The sequence below is a fragment of the Vulpes lagopus genome, chromosome 10 (genome assembly GCF_018345385.1).
Source record: "Vulpes lagopus strain Blue_001 chromosome 10, ASM1834538v1, whole genome shotgun sequence".
Lineage (NCBI taxonomy): Eukaryota > Metazoa > Chordata > Mammalia > Carnivora > Canidae > Vulpes > Vulpes lagopus.
The window spans coordinates 104282284-104308305 of record NC_054833.1 but is presented as its reverse complement, the minus strand read 5'-3'; the positions used below and the strand labels follow the sequence as shown (position 1 = coordinate 104308305).

The 26022-nt window shown below is 40.4% G+C and overlaps 1 protein-coding gene across 1 annotated transcript in view; it reads left to right on the top strand.

Moving 5' to 3' along the window:
* Positions 1-24029, top strand: part of PHLPP2 (PH domain and leucine rich repeat protein phosphatase 2) — a 74942-nt gene extending 50913 nt beyond the window's left edge. The window contains exons 10-19 of the mRNA XM_041770229.1: positions 359-419; positions 3917-4012; positions 5857-6012; positions 8869-9069; positions 11926-12088; positions 12304-12434; positions 13044-13154; positions 13969-14163; positions 15801-16032; positions 19201-24029. Coding sequence (XP_041626163.1) covers positions 359-419; positions 3917-4012; positions 5857-6012; positions 8869-9069; positions 11926-12088; positions 12304-12434; positions 13044-13154; positions 13969-14163; positions 15801-16032; positions 19201-20355 — 2501 coding nt within the window. The 3' untranslated portion in view covers positions 20356-24029. The remainder of the gene's footprint in view (positions 1-358; positions 420-3916; positions 4013-5856; positions 6013-8868; positions 9070-11925; positions 12089-12303; positions 12435-13043; positions 13155-13968; positions 14164-15800; positions 16033-19200) is intronic.
* Positions 24030-26022: the final 1993 nt, after the last annotated feature.

The following is a 26022-nucleotide window of genomic DNA, read 5'->3' as shown; positions in this document are numbered from 1 at the left end:
TTTTACTTTATTTAAAAGGTAAGATTTGCCAGTAAAAATCCAATTGTTATTTTATTTTATTTTATTTTTTTTAAGTTTGAAAGCTTCGTAGTCACTGCCAACATTTAACAACTGCTTGAGCTGGGGTGAATCTAGACCAGTACACAGGATCCTTCAATTAGTTGTTTTATTTGGTTTTTAGATCAGGATCTGGTAAAGTTAGTCATCTTGAGCTACCCAGGTTTTTGTCTTCAGTTCATCTCAGTAGATGACATCAGTGTTCCTCCTGGTGATCTCACTGAACCACTCTGCCCTTGTTTACTCTCAGTTACTTTCTTCTTTGGAGAGTGTCACTAACACCTATTTGTTTTTTGATTAGGGCTGACAGCAGTGAATGTCTATCCAGTACCCAGTCAACTCACTTCTCTAGAACTTTCCCGGTGAGTGTGTCTCATGAGAATGGTGCCTGTTTGATTCTTAATATTTAAGAGATGGATGTGGATACTTCGGTAATTTTGAGGTAGAAGAGATCTAAATACATTGAAATATTTGGATAGCCTGGAGAAGGGAGAAAGGATGAGTAGAAGAATACCATCTATTTCAGGAAGGGTCTTCTTGAAACAGAAAGGTGCCTGTGAATTACTCATTCTTAAAGTCTGGGGATTTAGAATGAGATGCAAACAAAGACCTTTTATCTCCTTCATGGCAGTGATTTCCTTTCTGCTGACTGAAATCAGATAATTCTTGTTTTTTTTTTTTTTTTTTTTTTTTAATTTTATTCTCTTAATTTTTGGGGTATTCTTATGACCTGTGTTGGTCTGATGGTTGGAGAGATACTAATTATATTCAGGATTTTATTACTTCCTTTGGTGGTCAGGACAAAGATAACTGAGGTTTGCTTTCTTTCCTTCTTTTTTAACAGTCTTGGACATTCGGGATTCAGTGGTTGAGTTTTATGGCCTAATGAAGAGTTTGACTCAAATAAGCAGTTACAGGGTAGCTTATTAGATGCTGTGATTATAGAGAGGTAGAAAAGAGAAAGGGTCCTATATGGTCAGGGTTATTATAAAGATTAAATGGGGTAACAAATGCAAAGTATTAGCATGGTGTTTGGCATAAAATAGTCTTCCAGGAAATACTAACTGTTGTAGCCAGGTTTCTTTTTGTTGTTGTTACTCTGTTAGCATGATTATTATTTTTTTAGAAGATTTTATTTATTCATGAGAGACATAGGCAGAGGGGGAAGCAGGCTCCCCACCTGGAGCCCTATGCAGGACTTGATTTCTGGTCCCCAGGATCACTTCCTGAGCCAAAAGGCAGATGCTCAACCACTGAGCCACCCAGGCATCCCTGTTACCATGATTATTAAGCTGTTGTTCTAGATTTCTTTCATATCTTCCCCACAAAACCCCAGCATGGGTCAATACTAAGATTGACCTTCTCCTCTGGGCTTGATCCTTGCTAAGGATAATCATATGGACACCCCTGTAAATCAGTTTCCATCCTCATCTGGAGCTTATCAGTTTTTTCTTTTGTCAGCTCCTTCCAGCGTCTTAGGCATCTGCTCCACATTGCTCAGCTTCCTACCACCTTGCATGTAGATCCATATCCATTCTCAGCTTCTTTCCTCTGGGAAGTCCAATCCTGCCTCTGGGCTCAGGGTGGCATCCCCTGCCCTGCTCCAGACCTTGCTCTGTGAGTCCTCACTTTCTCCCCTCTCGTGTATGGTCAGGGTCTTCCTTTTTCTCAGTCTACGTACACTCACACCTCTTCTGTCTTGACAGAGTTTGCTTTATTTTGCAGCCCCTTGACAGAGTTTGCTTTATTTTGCAGCCCCTTCTCATTTCCTTTTTGTCCTAGTTTCTCAGTATTTTCATTGTTGGCTCAGTTTTCACAGTTCCCATTTGTTTATCCCATCACAGCTTGCTTTTGACCCTCTCATATGGAACTTTTCTATATTGATAGTGTTGATCTTGATCTCTTTTCTTTAAGCATGCTTTTTCCTCAACTGGCTAATACCATCTGATTTTTTTTTTTTTAATGCCTCTCCGACCACTCTTGTCTCTCACATACTCTTCTTCCTTAGCCAGCCTTTTACAGGTCACTTATTCTGGTCTGTCCTTGCCTACTACATTTCATTTGACGGTCTCATTTGGTCCAGTGATTTTAGCTACACTTCAGCACCAGCATCACCTGGGTCACCAGCCCAGACCTCTTCTTCTAGCCTCAGACCCACATGTCCAGTTTTGCATTAGGCATTTTTGGCCTGCCGGTCTCCAAGTACCTCAAACATGTGCAGAATGAAACTCCTTATCCACTCCTCCAACCCTAGCTTTGCTTGATGTTTTGTGTCTGTTTCAGCCTTGGGCATTATTGTAAGATAGTCGTTATCAGATGGACACCACTCGTGACTCAAATTTTCAACCTCATTTGGAGCCTACCAGTCCTTTCTCTGGATATGATTTTCTCCCTGGCTGTCTAGGCAAGAAGCCTAAACATCATTTTTATTCTTCCCTCTGCTCTACTCCCATCTCATTCACCTCCAAGTTGTTTGATATTTGCTTCCTAAGGGTTTCTGATATCCCTCCCCTCCCTTCCATGTGTATTAATTACCCCCCTTTGAAGCCCATATCATTTTGTGGCTAGAATTCCGTAACAGCTTTCTTTTACTAATATAAGCACCTCAGCCAGACCTCTGGGTATCCACAGAGTGAGCTGTTGAAAATGCAAAACTGACCAAGTCTTCCCACTGCTTACAAACTCCTTCGGTGATCCCGGTATACCTGCAGGATACAGTCACACCCTTATAGACATGATTTAGGTCTTTAGGTCTTTCCAGGTCGTTTTTTTCACCTTTGGCTCCATATATGCTGCTCTGGTATCACCAGACTGTTTATTATCCCTTATACACACCAAGCCATTTCTTTTTTTTCTTTTTTAAAGATTTTATTTATTTATTCATGAGAGACACACACACACAGAGAGAGAGAGGCAGAGACACAGGCAGAGGGAGAAGCAGGCTCCATGCAGGGAGCCCGACATGGGACTCTATCCCAGGTCTCCAGGATCACACCCCAGGCTGCAGGCAGCACTAAACCACTGCGCCACCAGGGCTGCCCCACCAAGCCATTTCTTTTCTTGTTTCTACCCTAGCTCATGTTGTCACCTCCTCCTCAGTATGTCTTCCTCATCTTGGGTTTTTGGACAGCATTCTTCAGATTCTGACCTAGATGTCATATTTCTTGGGGAGCTGGCCCTGATCCATGTCAGGCAAGGTGGTCCCTTCACGTGGCTGTCTTAACAGCCTCTGTGCATCCCCTGCTTCAGTGCCTGCTTTTTCCTGCCTTGTGTAATCTGTTGATCAGTAGACACTTTAAGCCTTAGCAAAGCTAAGTAGCATCTGAACGTAGAATTGCTTTTGCTAAGTATCTGCCTGATTGGTGCCCTACTAAATGGCTGGGCTCACGTTATGAGTGGCTTGTAGACTCTGCCACCACTCACCTTTTGTCCCTGCTTCCTCACCTGTGTTCACTTGGTTCATTTTCTCCACAATTTCCTTCTCTTCTCCTTCAGGCATTCATTACCTGTGCAAATCCTACTTGTCTCTGAAAGTTTGTTTAAAATGCCCCTGCTTTCATTGTCTTTCCTCATGCCATCTCTCTACTTCATGCTTTCCTTACTGCATAACACCTCTGTGTCTTCTTTGAGTGAGTAGCATAATTGATCCAATATACTATTACATGTTTGTATGTTTGTCTCTCTCTGCCTGTCAACAACATTCATTGAGCATTTGCTGTATTCCAGGTAGTATGCTAGGGATGCCTTGGGAGAGTGCTCCTGCCTTCAAGGAGCTCACGGGCTGGCTAACATACATTACAGACCAGTGAAATGAGTTCAACTTGTCATCTTCAGCAATGCCTTTTAATTATTTTCTTAGAAATCTGCTAGAATGTGTCCCTGACTGGGCCTGTGAAGCAAAGAAGATGGAAATATTAGATGTGAGCTATAATCTTCTGACAGAAGTTCCCATGAGGTATGTGTATGTTAATGTATGTGTGTAGTCTTACATGTATTTGCATGTATGTGTGTGCAGTTATTTTCCTAGATTTGGGTTGCGCCCCCCCCCCCTTTTAAAAAGATTTTGTTTATTTGAGAGACAGAGGGAGCCCAAGCAGGGTGATGGGCAGAGGCAGAGGGAGAAGCAGGCTCCTCACCCATGTCATCCTGACATGGGGCTCAACCCTAGGACCCTGGGATCAAGACCTGAGCCACAGTCAGACACTTAACTGACTGAGCCATACAGGCACCCCTTGGGTTGCTTTAACAAAGGTACTTTCATTCATTTGTTTGTTAAATATTGAGTACTTAACTGAGTGCAGGGCAGTGTGAAGTGCCGTAAGGAATACAGTAATGGCTAATCCACAGTCTCCGCCTACATGGAACTGGTAAGTGGATAGTTGAGATGACTTGCGCACAGATAACTGTGATAAAACGTAACAAGAGTTATTGGCATAGATCAGGGATCTGATTGTGATAATAGATATTTTGTATTGGATAAGTTATTATGAACTGAGTAGTATTCTAAGAACCTTGCTTTTATTATCTTACTTAATCCTTTAACCATCTATTAGATAGACCCTCTTATGGTCATCTTACAAATGAGGGAATGAGGGCCTGCCATGGTTAGGTAATGCCCAAGGTCACACTTGACTAGAAATGCTGGGAGCTGACATTTGAATGTAGTCATTCTTACTCCAGAGCCTTCATTTTTCATTATTACACTGTATGAATCAAATGTAGAAATTTACAACTTTGAACAATTATACAATGCTTTCTGAGAGATTTGCATGTTTGAATTGACCTTTTTATAGGATGGTAAGATTTCTGAGTGTGAGGGGGTGAGAGTAAGGTGCTATGGGTGAGGGAATGGGATTTTCAAAATCACTGAGATGTAAAATGTGTAGTCCTTTAGTGGAGTCTTTAAAAAAAAAACAAAAAAAAAACTAGAGGCTTGCAGTGTACAAGGTGTGAATACAGCTTTTGGAGTCAGACCTCAGTTCAAGTCCTGACCATACTCTTTCTCACATTCAGTGTGAGATTGTTGGCAAATCAAAGCCCCTTAACCCTTCTGAACTTAATAGTAAAATTGGCCTAGCACATTATAAGCACTAAATAAGTGGTATATTTTGTTATATTTTATTATTTATTAACATCAATTACAGTTATCCTTGAACAACATGGGGGTTATGGGTCCTGACCTCTGCACAGTCAAAATTCCACGTGTAACTTTTGACTCAATCTAAAACTTAACTACTAAGAGCCTGCTATTGACTGGAAGCCTTACTGATGACATAAACAGTCATATTTTGTATGTTAAATGTATTATATACTCTATTCTTAAAGTAAGCTAGAGGAAAGAAAATCTCATTAAGAATATTGTAAGGAAGAGAAAATACATTTATAATACTATACTGAAGTTAGAAAAAAAATGCACATGTAAGTGGATCCACACAGTTCGCACCCAGGTTGTTCAAGGATAAACTGTATATTAATAAACTCACTGCATTTGTGGTACTGTCTAGACTTAAAATATAAATCAGTTTATTCTAGAAATGGCTTTTTTGGTTTAGATCTCTTCTGTATTGTTTGCTTTAAAGTCACCTTTTCCCAAAATGATCTTATAATGACTTCTTCCTGGTGGGTGGTGGATAAGCATATGGTCATGGCTGCTCTGTTGGCCCAGGTGCTTGCCAGTGATTAGACTGTCTAGAATATGCTGCTGTTAGTTTACTCATTTCAGGGAGGTGGCCAAGGACAGACTCAGAAAGAATGATTTAAGTAAGTTTTTCATTTATTTCTTTGTACTGTTTCCCTTAGAATCCTTAGTAGCTTGAGTCTTAGGAAGCTGACAGTGTCACACAACCAGCTGCAGAGCCTGCCCATGCTGGTGGAGCACATCCCTCTGGAAGTGTTGGATATTCAGCATAACTTACTCACCAGGCTGCCAGATACTCTCTTCTCCAAGGCCTTAAAGTAAGTGCCACCAAGTTTATTTAGAGGAGAGAATCATTGGTGCAACTGAAGAAACCCCACACCCCCGCCCCCGTGAGTGGGACCAGGCCTAACCCAGAGGCAGCCCATCCAGGCGCCTCCCATGAATTCAAGCAACAAAAACATTCTGTTTTTCCAAGATAAAAAAACTATCCCCCCTCGCCCTGACTGGAAAAGTCCCTGAACATGGTCGTGTTGACCTTCAAAGAAATCAATCATGTCATAACCCGAATGCTATGCTACTCCCGCAGTTTTTTGCCTTTAAAAGATGCCTGTAAAAAAAAAAAAAAAAAAAAAAAGATGCCTGTAATTGCTAATCGGGGCTCTGCCACCTCTGAGGCGGAGAGCCCGTTTGCGCAAACGTCCAATAAACCCTCTTGCTTGTTGCATCTGCCTGTCTGGGGTCTGAGTCTCTGGGGCGTCCACCGGGACACGTTGGCACCCGTGAGCCAGGGTCCAACACAACCAACTATACTGACTGGTCATTGGAGTGATCTTTGGAACTATATTCACATTGTTTGCCTCCTGGTCCAACTGTGTGTGGGTGGAGACTGACTTATACGGGTAATTTATAGGAAATAAAAGATGACACTGTTGGATGAGGCAGTAGTCTTTCACTCAAAAGTTGAAATAACCATCAAATACTTAAGTTTTAATGTTGTTGACAGTTTTCCAGCAGGTTGGGAAATTTCAAACAGGCTTTCATCTCCAAAAATGAATATATTCATGGCCTCATAAAAAATAATTATAGCATTCTGATAAAGCTTTCTTGAGCGATTTTTAGCTTTTGCATTTGGGGAAAGAGGACAGACTTATCACTAAAGTTAATTTATTTTTGCTTCTTGCTTTGTTTACCAAGCTATCATCAAGTTACATTCTTAATGTGCAGTGTTTTTTTACTACCTAGTTTGAAAACTGAGCATTTAAAGGAAACATTGTTCCAAAAGGTGTTTGTGTTCTCATTGTGAATTAACCAATAGATAGTGTGTCTTTCTATTACTTCCTATAGCCAGATTTATCTCATGCATATGTCACCATTAAGTGAAAACTAGTTTTAATTATAGTCTTCTGCAATAGGGAGAAGGTACTATTGTCTTCAGTTTAAAAATGGAGAAAACAGAGATAAGCAGTAGTAATTTAACATAAGGCTACAGGATATATAGAAAAAGCATGTAGCTCACAGGTGTCTGGCATGTTCTTTGGCAGTTTTATGTATCTCTTAATATATAATATACTTGGTTGGATTTTCCTAAAAGTAGAATCTTTGGAAATTTTAGAAAATATTTGAGGGAAATTTTCTTTTTGGAAAGTTTATATGGGATCTTAATGCAGTAACATTTAACTTGGTAACTAACAAGTATTTGTTAGTAATGTATAACACTGCCTCTAGCCCCCCCCCCCCTTTTTAATTTTGAGAGGGGGGTTAGGGGCAGAGGGAGAGAATCTTAAGCAGGCTCCATGCCCAGCATGGACTTTATCTCAGAACCCTGAGATCCTGACCTGAGCTGAAATGAAGAATTAGATGCTTAATTGTCTGAACCACCCAGACGCTTTCTTTTTACTTTTCTTTTTTTCATTTTTTTTTTTTTTACATATTATTTTTAAGGAATCTCCACACCCAATGTGAGGATTGAACCCACAACCCCAATATCAAGACTGAGTCACCCAGGCGTCCTTTTGTGTGTGTGTGTGTGTTTTAAGTTTTTATTTTTAAGCAGTTTCTACACCTAACATGGGGCTTGAACCCACAGCCCCAGAATCAAGAGTCACACACACCACAGACTGAACCAGCCAGGTGTAGTTCTTTATTTTTCATTGCATTTATTTCTAATGATAGCCTGAATAAAATTAGTTTACAACCTTATAATTTGTAGTAAGGAAGCTACTTAGTAGCTGTAGCAAACTATCAATGAAACTAATCTAATACTAACTCTGCCCAGAACACTTTTGGGACAAACACACACATACACACACACACACACACACACACACACACACACACACGTAAATAGTACCCTCAACAGCTAAAAAGCTAATGAGGGATGTGAATCACATAATATTAAGAAGACTTAAGAGCACACAAGGTTAATAATAATAGCTGTCTTTTATTGAGCATATTCACATATACCAAACACCATGCTATGCAAAATTTTTAAATCATACCATATTTTACCTGTTAGATTGGCAGAGATTAAAATGAAGTATGATACTTAGCTTTGACAGAAGATTGAGCAAACATTCTTATATTATGCTTGTGGAAGGTATAACTTGGTATAGCCTTTCTGGGATTCAGTTTGATAATATTTATATATACAAATCTTAAAGATAAATGTACTTTTGACCCTACAAATTCTGCATCTGGGAATATAACCCAAAGGAATAATTAGATAAGGACACAAAGTTGTGCATCACAATGTCTGTAATAGTAAATAGTTGCCAACAGCCTATATGCTATTGTCTGAAGACTATAAGTGGATTGGCTAAATAAATATGATCCTGCTAAAGTTAGACAAAAACTTTTCTGAAAGGTGCCTTCACAAGTGAACATGACATTCAACAATTCTGTGCACAGTAGACAGTAAAAGAGGACACTAGCTTAGAATCAGACCACTACAAAAGCCTGGGAACACAAACAAGCCTGAATTCTTTCCTCTCTGCTTCAATTGCATGAGTTGAATAAAGGAACTTTGGTTGGGTGGATAGAATCAATTAGAGAAAAAATCCTGGAGGAAATTACTTGTCATAAGTTTGGGAGTATGAAATGGCAGTGTCCTGTACTGAGATAGTATGATGGTAACAACCGTAAGGAAATGGTGATTTGTGTATGTGTTCTGTCAGTCTCAGATACTTGAATGCATCTGCAAACAGTCTGGAATCTTTGCCATCTGCTAGTGCTGGAGAGGAGAGTCTGAGTGCTCTGCAGCTGCTCTATCTGACCAACAACCTTCTGACAGACCAGTGTGTGCCCGTTCTGGTGGGGCACCCGCACCTGCGAATCTTGCATCTTGCGAACAACCAGCTACAGACCTTTCCTGCAAGGTAAGCAAATGCAGACACTGGTCATTTCGGATACACAGCATGAAATCTGCATTTACCAGTCTCCATTACAGTTCTCTTTCTGGATCTTCTTGCTTTATGTTGAGCAGCTTGGTGGTGCTATGATTCCACTAGTTGAATGAAGAAAATCTATACCCAGTTGAGTATCAGTAACCAGAGAAATGGTAGCTAAAATGCATTTAATTCTTTGTTACAATGATTTAATAATGGTCTGAGAATTTTCAACCTAGAAAACTACAAGCTTAAGAAATGCATTTTGAAAACAATTTTTTCTTTTCCCTTGTCAACACTGTTTTATGATATACTGTTGAGTCCATTAATTTATTCATTATATATATGTTTTTGAACACCTGTATGTCAAGTACTGTGTATAAGTTCTGGAAAAGCAGTGGTGGTTAGGTTAGCAGTCTCTGTCCTCAAATAAGTTACAGTCAAATTGGGGAAATAGACAAGTCACAGGCAATTACAGTGCAGTGTAATAAATGCAGAATGTTAAAGACACAAGGGTAGCTAGCTGCACTGCATAGGGCCTAGGTCTGGGGTTGGCCTTCCTGGAGAAAGAGGTGAATAGTAGTTAACTACTAGTAGTTACACTATACCTATAAGAAAACATAAGAGAGAGATTTAATACTGTCAAAGTTTTAAACAGTGTCAGTGGAGAAATAAGTATCTTCCAAAATACATTTGATTAAAAAATTTTTTTTGGAAAATTTAATGTCAGAAGAATCCATCTAAACCATGAAAGTAGTCATTAAAAGTGATGTTTTGGAAAATGAAGACTATAGGGAAATGATATTTGACATAATTTGAATGAAATTATACATGTCATATAAAATTATATTATGATTGCTATAATTTGAAACTATATGTTTGATATAATTTGAAAACAAAACTATATTTTGATTCTAATTTTATTTTACAGATCTTCTTAGAAATGTGAGAAACTTAGGAAAATTTATAAAGATGATAATTTTGTTAATGTTTATGAAATGAGGTATTTGGACCTTATATAGAAAACAAGCAGGATAAACTGGATTGCTTCCTTCAAAGAATTTGAACGGTGGCTTTTAACGTGTAGGCAGAATCTTAATTTCAGCATGTGATAGATCTCTTGAAATCCTGTCAGATAAATTCCATTGGCCTCAGATATGTTCCTGTAAAGGGGAAACAACAGACAGTGACAAATCATTGGTTTTATGAAGCTTTTGGGAGATCACAGATGGAATGCCCTGGAACTGATGAATTCCTCCTAATCTGATGACATTCTTACTGGAAGTATTAAAAGCAGACTGATACAAAACTTTAAAACATCAAAGATTATGAAAATAGGTTAGAAGTAAAGATAAAAATTAATAGGAGGTGACACAAAATTACAGTACTCTGAATACAGATAATAAAACTAAATGGAATTTAGCAACAGTATGTTAAAGAAAATGTTTGTTTTATAGTGAATAATAAACCCACTGTCAAGTCATCACCTGAACAGTGTTTAATTACACAGGCACAGTCCAAATCTTCTGTTTCTTTTGGACTGCTTTCGGAATCCGGTATAGTCCTGAGTGCTCAGTAAGAGGCTGGCTGAGATAGGGATCCTGTGTTTCTGTTTATGAGTTAGATCCAAGCAAGGAGTAGGATAATAGAAAAGCATGAGATTTGGACAGGAGACCACTTATAAAATGTACTGTTAGGTTTTTTTTTTTTAAGGCAAGTTATTAACAACATATATAACATTTTTTTAATTTGAAAAATATAATTTTTTATTGCATTAAAAAGGTCAAGAATACCTTCCCCAGACTGTTATGAGAGATCATCTCTGGTAGTAGGAATAAAGGATGTTTTTCTGTTCATCTCTACTTTTCAGGTTTTTTTCAATGAATATGCATTACTTTTGTAATAGGAAAAAACAGTTTTAATTGACTAAACTTAGTAATTAAAAATTATTAATTTTCTAGCAATAGAAACTATACATGGAAAGGGCAGGATATAAGTTTTATGTAAAATATAGACATATGAAAATTCTGAATATGCATTTTATTTAGCAAAAGAAGTAATAGTAATTTCAGATTGGTGGTATTGTTGATTTATTTATTTTCTTTATTTTCCAAACTTTCTCTCCATTTTATAGAAGTTTATTATTATTATAATTTTTAATTAATAAATTATAAATAAGCCAGAACAATTTGTAATTATATAGATAAAGATGTTAGGCTGTCTAAAGATACTTTGCTTTCTGTGTAGAAAGCTTTGCTTAGTCCCACAGAACAATGCGACTCATATCACAGTCACTTGCACATCGCTGTATGCATAGTAAGCACTCATGAAATATTTACTTAAGATGAATTATGTTTATAAATAGAGAACTATAGAAATTTAACACTGAAAGGAATCTTATTGATGATTTAGTACACTTTGTCTATTTTACAGCTGAGGAGGTTGATGCCCACTGACAATAAATCCTGCAGTATCTTTCAGCCAGTTAGTGCCCAAGCAAGTACTATAATAATGTAACCATAGGCCAGCACTGATTTAGTCTCTTCTTGTAAGTCAAGTAACAGGAAGATGTTCATATTCACAAGATCCAACAGCTGTAAGAGAAGCAAGGGAAGCTTCCGTCCTTGAAACCCAGTGAGAGACAGATTAGACTGAGACCCAAGGAGAGCATTCCCTTTGGGGAGCCATTCCCCCTGCCAGTGTCTGGCTGTTTCATTTTGACCAGCCCTCTGGCAGTGGACCAGCTCACCACTGTACTCTGTTTGTGGCTGCTGTAAAATTGGCTTGGCAGCTGCTCATCTTGAGTGTGGTATACTCTGTGTTTTTTTTTTTTTTTTTTTTTTTCAGCAAACTAAATAAATTGGAGCAATTGGAGGAACTGAACCTAAGTGGCAACAAGCTTAAAACCATTCCCACGACCATAGCCAACTGCAAAAGGCTTCATACCCTTGTGGCACACTCCAACAACATCAGCATCTTCCCAGAAATACTGCAGTTGCCCCAGATCCAGGTACTTCTGTGTGATGGAATGGGGTCCTCCTGGGGAAATGGCAGGTATTTCTCTTCTCACAGAAAAAAATAAGGTGGCAGTTTGGGATCACAACAGATTTAATTGATTCCTGGGAAGATACTCTTTCCTTTGAGGATATTGTAGGGGACTATTAGGGAGTTAAGAATTCAGTCGTTGTGATGTATTTACTTTTGATTTCCCCATTTTCCTCCCAGTTTGTAGACCTAAGTTGCAATGACTTGACAGAAATCCTGATTCCGGAGGCACTGCCTGCCACTTTACAAGACCTTGACCTGACTGGAAATACAAATCTGGTTTTGGAACACAAGACATTGGACACATTTAGGTAGGAAAAGTTTTGAAATTGAGTCTATATGTGCTATTAGTTCCACCTGCCATGTATGGATCTCGTAAAAGTCTGTTTAAGGAATAGAATGAATTAGGCCATAGAGCTCCTCAGTTCTTTTATTTAATTCAGTTCTGGATAGATATCTATCCAGTAGATAGTCTATTTATATCAGAACTCCATGTCATGGGTACTGCTCAGTCACACACTGAATATTTTTACATAGACCTTTTAGGTGCCATAGATCACATTACATTACATCGTCTCAGAGATGATGCAGGTTCACTCATTGTACCAAGCCTTCATTGTATCAGAATATTTAAGTAGACAATTGATTAAGACTTTGAAATCTTTGGATGTGCTTGGTTTTACATTGAGATTAATAGTATCAGTTGTCAAAATATTTGGCCCTATTTCTTCCTCCTACTTCTTTTCTTTCTCCTCCTCCTTGGCTGGTGGATCAACACACTACTTTCCTTTAGTCTCTCTGGAAATGAACCTTGGTCTGTCAACAGGTGATTTTATATAAACCCATGTTCCTGTTGGGATAGTTTTTGTGAAACATAGAAGCATATGCGGTCTAATCTTCCCTTTCTGCACTTCTCACAGCCATATCACAACCTTGAAAATTGATCAGAAACCTCTACCAACCACTGATTCTACTGTTACATCAACCTTCTGGAGCCATGGACTGGCTGAGATGGCAGGGCAGAGAAATAAGTGAGTATCTTGGCCATGGAGAGAAATTTACAAGGCAGCACCTAACATCTGATCTGATGCTACAAGATAGGCCATCCTGTTCTGTGGGACATAAACACATCACTGAATGCCAGCATCAGAGAAAATCCCTCAGACCATGATGGAGTGAGTCACAAACAAGATGGGAATGCACAGACCACAGAATACCAAACACCACCTCTCATGGCTAAAATGGTGACTGCTACTTTCTTGACCAGTTACAGCTTTATTCACAGGCTAATCTTCTTTCCCTGTAGATAAGATTTACTGAGATACCCAACCATAGAATGGCTCCACTTTCTGATAGCATCTAATCTTGGTGCACTTCATTATACCTTCCTCAAAATGACCTAGCCAAAACCCAAATCCTGTAATGCGTTCTTTCCACACTCTTACCTGTTCACCCCAGAATCCCATGGTATGCATTCTCTCTTACTGCAAGGCATAATAAACCCAGCTTGTTCCACCGTAGTTGTGCCCCTGGGGCTCTTTGGCTGAAGCACGTTGACTGTACTAGTCCTTAGTCACTAAGGGAAAGCATTGAATCTTTCCAGCCTTTGGCAGCATTGCACAGCTCCTACCTACTGTTCTTGAGTATGGCTGAAATCCTCCAGGTCTTACGACATCAGCTCTCTCATGTGCTACTTAATTACCTAATACTTTTTTCATGTGTAGATTAGAATTTACTACTGTTCTTTCCACCCTCGATTAATACTTTTCAAAGAAGACTCCCTGGAGAATAATCCTTTTACCATAACTTTCTTTGATGTTTGTTTCTCTCATATTTGTGTTCTAGGCTATGTGTATCTGCCCTAGCCGTGGATAACTGTGCAGAGGGGGTGGGAGCTGTATATGGCATGTTTGATGGGGACCGAAACGAGGAGCTCCCTCGCCTCCTCCAGTGTACCATGGCAGATGTGCTTTTGGAAGAAGTCCAGCAGTCAACAAATGACACAGTTTTCATGGCTAACACCTTCTTGGTATCTCACAGGTAAGCAGGTGGGTTGAATAATCCCTAACTCAGTTCTACTTTCGGAAAATAAATCTTGCTAAGTCAGAAGGTTGGGGTCTAAATTTATAGGTACAGGATCAAGGTGAGATCTTGCTCCTTCTGCTATGACTGGTCTCTATATCAGCATGGAGGAATGTGGGGACTTTGGTCCTTTGTTTAAGATTTGTATTTATTTGAGAGAGAGCTTGCATGCATGAGTGGGAGGAGGTACAGAGGCTGAGGGAGAAGCAACCCCCGCGCTGAGCAGGGAGCCCAACAACTTGGGCCTCGATCCCAGGACCCTGAGCTCACAGTCTGAGCTGAAGGCAGATACTTTACCAACTGAGCCACCGAAGCACCTGGGGACTTTGGTCCTTTAGAGAGCCTATGAAGCCATCTCTTTTCCCTGTTGAACTCAGAGGCTGCTGAGGATCTGGGGAACCCAGAAATCATGTGTAGAAGGTTGTGTATGTATAAGTGCATTTGTACATTTAGGGGAAGGAAGGTGGTATACGCATTTGTAAGATTCTTCACAAAGAGCAGTGACCTTCAAAAGGTTAAGCACTGATCAGATTCATGTGTTTAGAATACATAGTATTGGGGATTTACCAATTAATCTTCTCAGCCACTTAAGGGCAAAAACTATATATAACCAAACTATTGAAAACCTCTTAGTAGCTAATGGAGCGTCATGTACATCAGGTGGGCTGCATGAAGGACACATGCAAATGAGAGGTCGAGGTCGGGATGGAATAGCCTGGAGCCCAAGCTGGTCTTATCTCTCATTATAACACAAAGTGAAGATGTGGGGAAAGGATGCCTTTTTTCAGTAATAGAATTGAGCTAGGAACTTGGCAAAATAAAGAGTTTGGGAAAGAAAACTCAGTTTATGAAGCACCCCCCAAGAGCTGGGCAGAAGCGAATCTGCCTTTCTCATACCATATCTTTAATTTTCCAAACAAGCCAAAGAAGTGGGTATTTTATTAGAAAAGTTTCTCAGAGAAATATCTCACTGTGGATCTGCAGTGAGCAAATGGGGGAGCTGGAATTTGCAACCAGCTCTTACTCATAGTATGTGCTCTGTGCTTAGCATTGTATGCTGTGTGCTAGGGGATGGATGCCATGTGTATGGAGATAGATAGGGAAGAGTGTGGTCCCTCTTTTGAGAAAATTACAGCCTAAGTGAGTGGTTCGTTCTCTAAGTGTTATTCTAGGAGCAGCATCCTCAGCATCAATAGGGACTTGTTAGAAGTGCAAATTACTGGACTAGCCCCTTACCCCTGAGTCAAAAACTCTGAATGAGCCCTCTAGGTGACTGATGTGCTGAAGCTGAAAAATGACTGAATGAGGTCACTGCAGTCCATGATCAGACACAGGCAGGAGCGGTAGAGAAAGATGTGTCTTCACTGTCTCCCCTACCCTCAATCTTTTTATAAAATGTCTTTTCTCGGTCAGCTAAGCGTGGAAGGCAAAACTCTTCGCCCTCATCTCCTGTAGTAAGAGGCAGCCTTCAGGTGAATATGGGTGAGGCTGGCTCATAGTCCTGTGGCAGAGAAACAAGGAAATCATGGGCATGAAGGACTGCTACTTCTAAAACTCTGGCTACCACGTCTTTGTTTTCTTTTTTTTCTAAACAGGAAATTGGGAATGGCTGGCCAGAAGCTGGGCTCCTCTGCTCTCCTTTGTTATATCCGCCCTGACACTGCCGACCCAGCGAGTAGTTTTAGCTTGACTGTAGCCAACGTTGGCACATGCCAGGCAGTCCTGTGCCGCAGTGGGAAACCAGTGCCACTCTCAAAAGTCTTCAGCCTAGAACAGGACCTGGAGGAGGCTCAAAGGGTGAAAGACCAGAAAGCCATCATAACAGAGGTGAATCTTGCTCCCACTAGTTACTTCTGCTTCCCAAATCTAGTGAATGCTGTTCTGTGTACAGGCAGTAAAGGTTCATTTTCTTCCTATCAAGCCTTGTAAATTGTATCCAATCCAGATAATAGTACTAGAAGAAAATCTAACAAATAGGTAATGACTAACAAAAAAAAAAAGGCAAGTTAGAAACTAAAAATCCTAATTTAGGACCCTTCAGATGTATAGCTGGCATGTAAAATGAATGTAAATGTCTCCCTTGGTTAATTTCCAACTCCTCTGTTTTGTTATTCTAACCAGAAAAAGAAAAAATTCTACAATTTGAAATCCTGTTCTGAAATGAAAAGTTTCAAAATATTTTAACCGTTTATATTATGTAAGTCTTAGTATGCTTTGGTGGCTTTTAGGTTTTTTTTTTTTGTTTGTTTTTAATAATGAAGCATCAGTATCTCTAGTAATTTATAGCTTGTCTCCTTTTTAGTAAAATTAGCATCACATTTTTGCTTTCAAAGAGACTTTAAGCAATTGCATTTAACATTGTTTACTGCAGGGGATCCCTGGATGGCTCGGTGGTTTTGGCGCCTGCCTTCGGCCCAGGCCGTGATCCTGGAGTCCCAGGATCAAGTCCCACATCGGGTTCCCTGCATGGAGCCTGCTTCTCCCTCTGCCTATGTTACGTCTTTCTCTGTGTTTCTCATGAATAAATAAATAAATAAAATTAAAAAACAAAACAAAACACATTGTTTACTGCAAAGCAGAATTCTGCTCAGATGCTTTGCCCATTTTTAATTGTTTCCTTGTTGTTGAGTTTTAAGAGTTCTTTGTGTATTTTGGATACAAGTCCTTATCAGATAAGTGTTTTGTACACACATTCTCCCAGTCTGTGTCTGTCTTTTCACCCTTTTAACAGTGTTGTCTGCAAAGCAGTTCTTAGTATGAATTTTTTTTAATTAAAAAAAATTTTATTTTAGTAGGCTCCATGCCCAATGTGGAGCTTGAAGTCATGACCCTGAGATCAAGAGTCAGATGCTCTATTGACTGAGCCATGCAGGTACCCCAAGAAGTTTTTATTTTTATTTTTTAAAGATTTTATTTATTTATTCACGAGACAGAGAGAGGCAGAGACACAGGCAGAGGGAGAAACAGGCTCCGTTTGGGGAGCCCGATGTAGGACTTGATCTCGGGACTCAATCCCAGGACTCCAGGATCGTGCCTTGGGCCAAAGGTAGACGCTAAACCACTGAACCACCCAGGGATCCCCAGAAGTTTGTACTTTGAATGAAGTCCCATTTACCAAATATTTTTTTCTTTCACGGGTTCATGCTTTTGGTGTTTACATACTCATTGCCAAACCCAAGGTCACCTAGATTTTCTTCTGTGTTATCCTCTAGAAGTTTCATGTTTTAATTTAGGTCTGTGGTCTATTTTTAATTAATTTCTGTGAAAGATGTAAGCTCAGTGTCTAGATTCCTTTTCCCTTTTTGCGTGTGGCTATTCAGCTGTTCTAGCAGCACTCATTAACCAGACAGCCCTTTCTGCATTGAACTGCCTTTGCTCCTTTGGCAAAGGTCAGTGGACCATATTTGTGTGGGTCCATATTTGGGCTGTCTGTTCTTTCAGAATCCTGTGTAAGGATACCCAGATTAGATTCCACCCAAGGAAAACAAAACCAAAAAAAAGTACTGTTACAATGTGGGTTGATACTAAGAAGATTCTGGAATGCTGGGGCAGTAGTCTCAGGAAGGTCTTTCAGTCAAAACAAATGCAAGATAAAAGATAAGTTTTTGTTTGATTAATCTGTTTTTCCAGAATTTAGATAATGTTTTAGTTTTCTTGGGGTGTCGTAGGCAAGCAGGATTTATTTTTATAAATATCAGTTTAACCACAGGCATTTATTGTTTGCTAAGCACTTGACTCCTATTATTTTATCTAATTTTCACAATAATCCCCATGAAGGAAGTCCTTTTATTTCCATTTTACAGATGAGGAAAATAGAATTTAGAGTTTGTGACAAATTCTGGTAAATGAGAGAGCTAAGATTTTCACCCAGAGAATGACCACAACTCTGAAACAAATATATTGATGGCTTTAGAGGTTTTGTATGATTTTATCTTGAAAAGAAATCAGTACAAAGTATTTGGCAGATGACCATTCCCAACCTGTGACCAGTATTACTCCTTTTCCTCTAAGTTTAGAATTATATCCGTTGTGACTTGATCTACTATTCATTCCTGGGACAATCCTTACAGATCAGCTATATTATGCTATGGATTTCAGACTTTACTTTTCTAGGCTAAATAGCTTTGGAGATGTTTTAGTTATGCTAAAGTTATGAAGATTCTCTCAGGGCAGCCTGGGTGGCTCAGCAGTTTAGCGCCGCCTTTGGCCCTGGGCATGATCCTGGAGACCCGGGATAGAGTATCACGTCGGGCTCCCTGCATGGAGCCTGCTTCCCCTTCTGCCTGTGTCTCTCCTCTCTCTCTGTGTCTCTCATGAATAAATAAAATCTTTTAAAAAAGTGAAAATTCTCTTAGCCATTTTCTGTCCCAACTGTGCCTTTAATGAGAAATAATTTAAGATTTTATTTATTTTTGAGAGAACGAGAAAGAGAGAGATAGCTTGCACACACAAGCAGGGGTGAGGATCAGAGGGAGAAGCAAACCCCTGCTGAGCAGGGAGCCCTACATGGGGCTCAATCCCAGGACCCTGGGATCATGACCTGAGCAACTGCTTAATGAACTGAGCCACCAGGGTGCCCCAATGAGAGATGATTTTTGGTGACCCACCTGAGTTTTGGCCTCTGTGAGAATACTGGTGATGGAGAATTAATGATAGTTCCGCCTATTGTTTTTCTAACAAATGTTTCTCTATTTAAGGACATGCTGAGGCCTGTACTTCATGTGAGATGGAGGTGCTAAACTTTTAGCCATGTAATTTTTTTAACTTAGGTCCTGTGAACTCTTTGGTTTACTAACCACATGATATCTTGTCCTTTAAGAATTCTGTACATTCATTTTTGTAAGTCCACTTAAATTACAGAGATCTGAGGGGAAACCATATAACAAGTCTGTTTTCTTTTACTGTAGAGCCCTAGGCACTGTGATCTAGAAAGATAAAAAAATATATATGACCTTGTTGCTTGTGTCTCAGAATTTGTATTCTGCTTGTCTCTAGGACAACAAAGTGAATGGGGTAACCTGCTGTACCCGGATGCTGGGCTGTACATACCTCTACCCTTGGATCCTCCCTAAACCTCACATATGTGCCACTCCACTTACCATTCAAGATGAATTGCTGATTCTGGGAAACAAAGCATTGTGGGAACACTTGTCATATACAGAAGCTGTCAACGCAGTACGCCATGTGCAAGACCCCTTAGCAGCTGCCAAGAAGCTGTGCACATTAGCCCAGAGCTATGGTTGTCAGGACAATGTGGGGGCGATGGTGGTTTATTTGAACATTGGTGAGGAAGGGTGCACGTGTGAAATGAATGGGCTCACCCTCCCGGGTCCTGTGGGCTTTGCTTCCACCACCATCATCAAGGACCCACCGAAGCCAACCACTCCTTCCTCTAGTAGTGGCATTGCCTCTGAGTTCGGCAGCGAGATGTCCACTTCAGAGGTGAGCAGCGAGGTGGGGTCCACGGCTTCTGATGAACACAACACTGTTGGGCTGGATGCTGGCTTGCTTCCAAGGCCAGAGAGGCGCTGCAGCCTCCATCCAACACCCACCTCGGGGGTTTTTCAGCGCCAGCCTTCTTGTGCAACTTTCTCAAGTAACCAGTCTGACAATGGCCTGGACAGTGATGATGACCAGCCTGTTGAAGGTGTCATAACAAATGGCAGCAAAGTAGAAGTAGAAGTAGATATCCACTGCTGTAGGGGCAGGGATCTCGAGAACTCCCCGACTCTTAGAGAGAATTCTCCCACCCCATGTCCTGAGGAACATGCTAGAGGATCATTTTTTGGGATCCGAAGACAGAACAGTGTGAATAGTGGCATACTTCTGCCAGTGAGCAAGGACAGGATGGAGTTGCAGAAGTCCCCCTCCACTTCCTGTCTCTATGGAAAGAAACTCTCCAATGGCTCTATTGTGCCCCTAGAAGATAGCCTGAACCTCATTGAAGTGGCCACAGAAGCACCCAAGAAGAAAACTGGCTACTTCGCTGCCCCAACTCAGCTGGAGCCAGAGGATCAGTTTGTCGTACCTCGTGACCTGGAAGAGGAAGTGAAAGAGCAAATGAAACAACACCAGGAAAGCAGGCCTGAGCCTGAGCCCAACGAAGAGGATCGGACCGAGCTCCCGGAGGAGTTTGACACAGCACTGTAATCCTCCCCTAGGAGCTGTAGCATTAGGGAAGGCTGTGTAGTGTTGGGGTAGGGATCCTTCCAGAGGCACTTTGCCTCTGCATTTCTAAACCATAGCTGGGGTGGGAGGGGGGTGTAGAACTTGGAGCCAACATGGTAAGAGCTGTCAAGGTCTTGCTCCGGATAAGCTAGTGAACACCATCAGTGTTAAGTTTCACGTGTAACCTGCGTTGGAATTCCCAGAGTTACTGGGAAGAAAGCAGATGTTCTGTATCAGTCCTACCACCTGCCATTAACCCTTTCTCTCCTAGGATAATTTGAGAATTTGCCTGCCTGGGCAGGAAAGGGACTCTTTCTGTGGAGGAAATAACTGAAGATTGATTCTCTTTACTAATTGCTGCTGATGGATCTCTGTGACAGAGAAATCACCTTATATCTCAACCTAACTGATGGGATGTGATGTGACTAGTCACATGGCTTTTCATTCTTCTCTACGAGAATATAGCCTTTCGAAATGATGCTTATTGGAAATGTAGAACCAATCAAACAGATAATTTATGTATGTAATGTAATGAGAGCACTTTTCATTGACTGTGAACTTTTTATTTTTGAATCTGCACTCGAGCCAATCTTCTTAAAGGCAGCCCGGCACCTTTGTCTGTAGACAGAATGATCATCAGGTGTTGGAGCATTCTGTGAGGGTGCTAGGAAGGGCCCTGGGAAATCTTTGAACTGTTGGAGGTCAGACTGGGAAAGCTCCTGAGAATCTTGAAGGGGTGGGATCTTTGAGGATGAAGATGGGGAAGGAGAGAAGACTAAGTTTGCTTTCCCCAACCCCCATCAGAAAAAGAGAATTAACTCCTTGGCAAATGTGACAACTGGGAGGAATTGCCCAGCAGATCACCGGAGAAGTATTTGGGGACTGGCCTCTTCCCATGACGGGTGATGGAGTTGGCAGCCATCCTCCTCAGGTGTAGGGCCATGGCTGATGCTACTCGAATCCAAGCAGCCTTGAGCGTAGCAGGGGATTCTGCACAGACTCAGGTGAATGAAAGCAGATGGATGGACAGAGCTTGTGGGTTAGACACGTCCCTTCTCTTAGTCCAGAGCAGAGGGATGGTTTTCTAAAGTGTCAGAGAGGAGTTGAGTTTGTCTTTAACGCTGAACAGGGTACTCTTCTGGAATCTGCTTATCCACATCACATGGTTTCAGAGTACTGGGCTCAATTACTAATAGAAGAAAGACTTAATTGAGAAAATCTTAAGCTTACAGAAAACCTGGTTTACTCTATTGTTTGCACATTCCACATGACCCTAGCAAAATGCAGTTCCTTCCTTATTTCTGTTCTGTTGCCTTTTCCATTTAAAAGATTTACTTAGGAAACGAATCCTACTTATTCCTATAAAATTTTGACATTGCTTGATTTTACCCAGTGGGGAATGTGCTTTGAATTTTTAGAATACTTTCACAATTAAAAAGAAAATTAGTGTGGAACCATTAATTTGCTTTCTGAGAAACAAAATGTTAAAGATAGGGTTGAGATATATATAGATCTGTCCATCTATTTATATCTTTGAGGGGGTTTTTGAAGTTTTTGTTAAAGCAACAGTAGGAAACCAGATGACCTGTCCACAAATGATTATGTATCCTCATTTCAGAGGCCCCATGCTCGCACACATGCACGCATGGCGTGTGTGGTACACTCTTGAGGGGTTCCATGCCACTCCAGCAACTATCTGACTTTGAGTCCTATATTGTCAGGAAAATTCTTGACTTCTCTATATCAAACTACTGGTCAGCTACTAAAAAGTTTTAGAACTCTGGTCTTGATTTGAAGTGGGGGATATAATGGTTCATACAAGGTTTAGGTGCCGTTAGAAAAAGGGGAACAAATTGTGTGTTGCTGCCCTATCTTTATATGGGGAAATGGGAGGAAAAAATGAAAGAGAAATGAAAATGAATAAAAAGCCCAAGATAATTAATAGTGACGGGTGATGTGAAACGTCTTGCTACCCAGACAGCAGAATCTCTGAGTTACTGAACACTGGTGCTGTCTGCAGAAGTTACTTTGGGAATGTACCACTTTCATAGTATAGTTTCTTTAAAATCGTCCTTTCTCTCTGTGAACACTTTTCTTGTCTTTGTTTCCCACCCTACTTATTGGACATGAAACCCAGTTCTGAAATGACTTTACCAAAAGTAAACGTATTTACCTTTCATCAGAAGAACTCTAAAATTCCGTATGTTCTTTTACGTGGTAGATTTATTTTCAAGAAACACTAGGTTGCATTGAAAACCTTTCATAGAAGCTGTACCAGACTAACCACTCTGTTCTCTAACTTCCTTTCATTCATTTCCCTCTATAATTACTCTGTATTAAGATACAAGGTAAAAAGGCCATAGTCCATTACCAAAAATACCATACAGAACTCTTGACCTATAAGGTCATTTACAGTTGTGTGGTCTGATTAGGTTGTCAGGTGGTGAAATCCAGGAATCTGTCTCCAGGTGAATGTAATCTGCTTCCCAGGACTTTACCCAGAGGCTGTGTTCCCCCAGGTGGGCAGAGTTCCATTGATCTCTGGCCCAGAGAGTCTGGCCTCTGCAGGATTCTCAGGTCTCTGTGAGTACCTCCCATTTCGTAGAGAACTTTTAAGAGAATTTGTGAAAGGGTATCACTCCTTCTGGGAGCAGTTTGGGAGTCCCATGGAAAAAAGAAAAATACATGAGTCTTGGCAGCCATGGTATTCTTATTTTTATCCAAATGGATTGGAAGTATGTTTGAAAACTTGAGTGCCACTGTGTCATTAGGAGTCTACCGTAGAGTCATTGAATTGGCACTCCTACTACAAACGAGGGTGTTTGTACTACTACTGTAGAGTGTATGTGTGCAATAAGTTGATGAATTCATTTTCTTGGCATATGGAAGAGCCAACACAAGCAGCTTGGTAATCACTGGGTGCTATTATAGTTGTTTGTCGTGAGTGCTATTTTCCAGGAGATGGAGCCAGTTAGGTTTGGTTTATCTACTGACTATCAAACGTTGTTCTTCCCTTGTAGACCTTCAGCAAAAGCAGGTACTTGGAAGCCACAGGCTCACCTTCTCTATCTACTCAATAATTACTAACAAAGAGACCTCCATAAGGGAGCATTTGGCTGTTATCGATAAATGTATCAATTATTAAATAATTAGTCTCCAAGCCATTCGGTGATGCCTGCAGCATCACTAGAGAATTGTGTCGCGTCACTTTTTACTTCCCTCTGGGCGGGGCCTTTTCAGACTCCCCCAGTCCTGGAGGCAAGCTCATCTTTCTCTCTAGTTAGTGACTTTTGCCCCCTAGTCGGGTAAGCACTTCCTAGATTGAGAAAAGCAGCTACAGTAAACCCCGCTGTTCCTTTCATTTGGTGACCATTCAATCACACATAAGCTCCTTGTATTCTCAATTTCACGCAATTCTCCCAGATGCTATAGAGTTTTTCTCACTGTTGCCAGTGGATATCATCCAGACAGTGAGTCCATATCTTACGGTTTTGTGCAATCATTGTTGTATTGTAGTCCTAAGACTCATTATAGTGTATTTTTGATATTTTTGAAATGTGTTAAATTTTTTAATTCAATAATATGAGCCAGAGCATGTTGCAGCAAATCTATTGTTTGTAAAAAATAACAATAATAATAAATTAAATAAAATGGAATATCTTTTTCATGGCTTTGTTTTAAAATGGAATACCTGTTATTTTATAAATACTTTATTTTGGCATGAAACTGTAATTTTCTCTAACCTTGTATACAGAATTAGTTTCTTAACCAAAAGCACCTTTAGGATTTTTTTTTTTTTTGCCCTTTTTCTTCTTGCTTTAGAGGAAGATAATAAATGAAACCACATTCCATGAAACTCTATGAAGCTATGAGTTACAGCAAGAATAAATATTTTTGATCACCTCTTCAGCTGAAATAGCAATAAAGATTTTTTCATGTTAAGAAACATTTTGACTTGACTTATATGTTTAAAGAAATCTTAAAGACAGGAAACGGCCCTTATTTGCACGCAGGTTGTTAGCTGACTAAAGGAAACTCTATCGTAAGTAATTTACAGCTCCTAAATTAGAGCAGATGATGACACAGAGGAGCCAGTTGGATAATCTACCCGTTGTGTTTGTCCTAATGTAAAGGTTTGGTGTCAGAACTTCAGATGTTGGGATGCATTTTGACTCACAAAATACTTAAAATCCAGCTAAGCCTCTAAATTATTTCCCACTCCCTCCCTTCCCTGCAGGTTGTCTCCTATAATCTCTGGGTTTCCAAGCAAGATTAGGTTTCTCCCTTATCTAGCAGAACGACATTTTAAAACCTTGGTACATTAGCTGTTTGTGAGCACCTTAAATGTGCTGGACTCAGTCACCGTCTATATGCTTTGATGCCTCAAGACTTTGAGACTCCCCTCTACACCAGGATGGCAGTCAGATCCTCTGAGTGTGTTCTCTAGCTCACGTGATACTCCCTGTTTCACCAAAAACCACTTAGAGTACATAAGTCTCTCAGAACATGTTCTGAATATTATGGATAAGTTTTGTTTCTACTACCTAAAAGATTGACTAGAGCCCCAGGGTGGGCTGTAGTGTCAGTTAAGCGTCCCAACTCTTGATTTCAGTTCAGGTCATGATCTCAGGGTCCTGAGATCAAGCCCTGCATCAGGCTCCAAGCTAGGCATATAAGATTAAGATTAAGATTCTCTCCTCCTCCCTCTGCCCTACCCTCCCTCCCTTAAAAAAAAAAGAAAAGATTTGACTTTATTGACTTCAGGGAACTTAAATAGCCTGAGACTCAGTTTTCCTCAACTGCTAAATGGATATAATACCATCTCCCATCAGTTGTGAGCATGAATGAGATGGTGGTGCAAATGCTGCCTCAGCCCAGTACTGGGCCTGGCATACAGTGAGCAGCCAATAAAATGCCAGCTATTAGGTAAGCCGCTTAACCTCGAACCTTCATCTCCTCATCTGTAACAAGTGAACAATAAATCCTGACTTGTGTATCAGACAAGTGATAGTAAATAAGACGAAGTTTGCTCAAGCCTTGGACTTGAAACTCCACAGGTGGAAGGTTATGATTATGGTGACAGGTGGACTCTGATCCCTCAGGGGACTCTGATCCCTCAGGAAACTCTGGAGCAGTAGCATAGCTGCTCTGGGCGTAGTCTTGGGGTTTGGATAGGCCAGAGTCCGCATTTTATCAAGCTGAAGACCCAGACGTAGGTAAAGCTCTCATAGGGACATGTCTCAGGGAATAATGCCAGATGGAAAATAGTTGGGAGGGTGGAGAGGAAGATACTCTGTTCTGGGGGTGTATGAGGAATGGGTTGTTTGGGTTTTGCTGCTGTTAAACTTCCTTGTCTACCACTTGGTAAAAACTGTGGGACGCTGGCCACTGCCTCAAGGTTGAGGGTGACAGCAGAAGCAACTTTCTGTGGCACGTTTGTATGTTAACCTAATAATGTAGATTTTCAGTTGATTATTTTCCTCCAAGCTTTACTTTTTATAGAAGTAGAATTAGATATTTTCCCATTTCTGCATGACGTTTAGCTTTGATCTTTCGGCTTGGATATGTTCTCTGAGCAATAGCTTTTGAAAGGATGTGAGAGGTGAGGAGAGGTAATATGTTCCAGAGGGGAGAGCAGTTAGGGGGTAG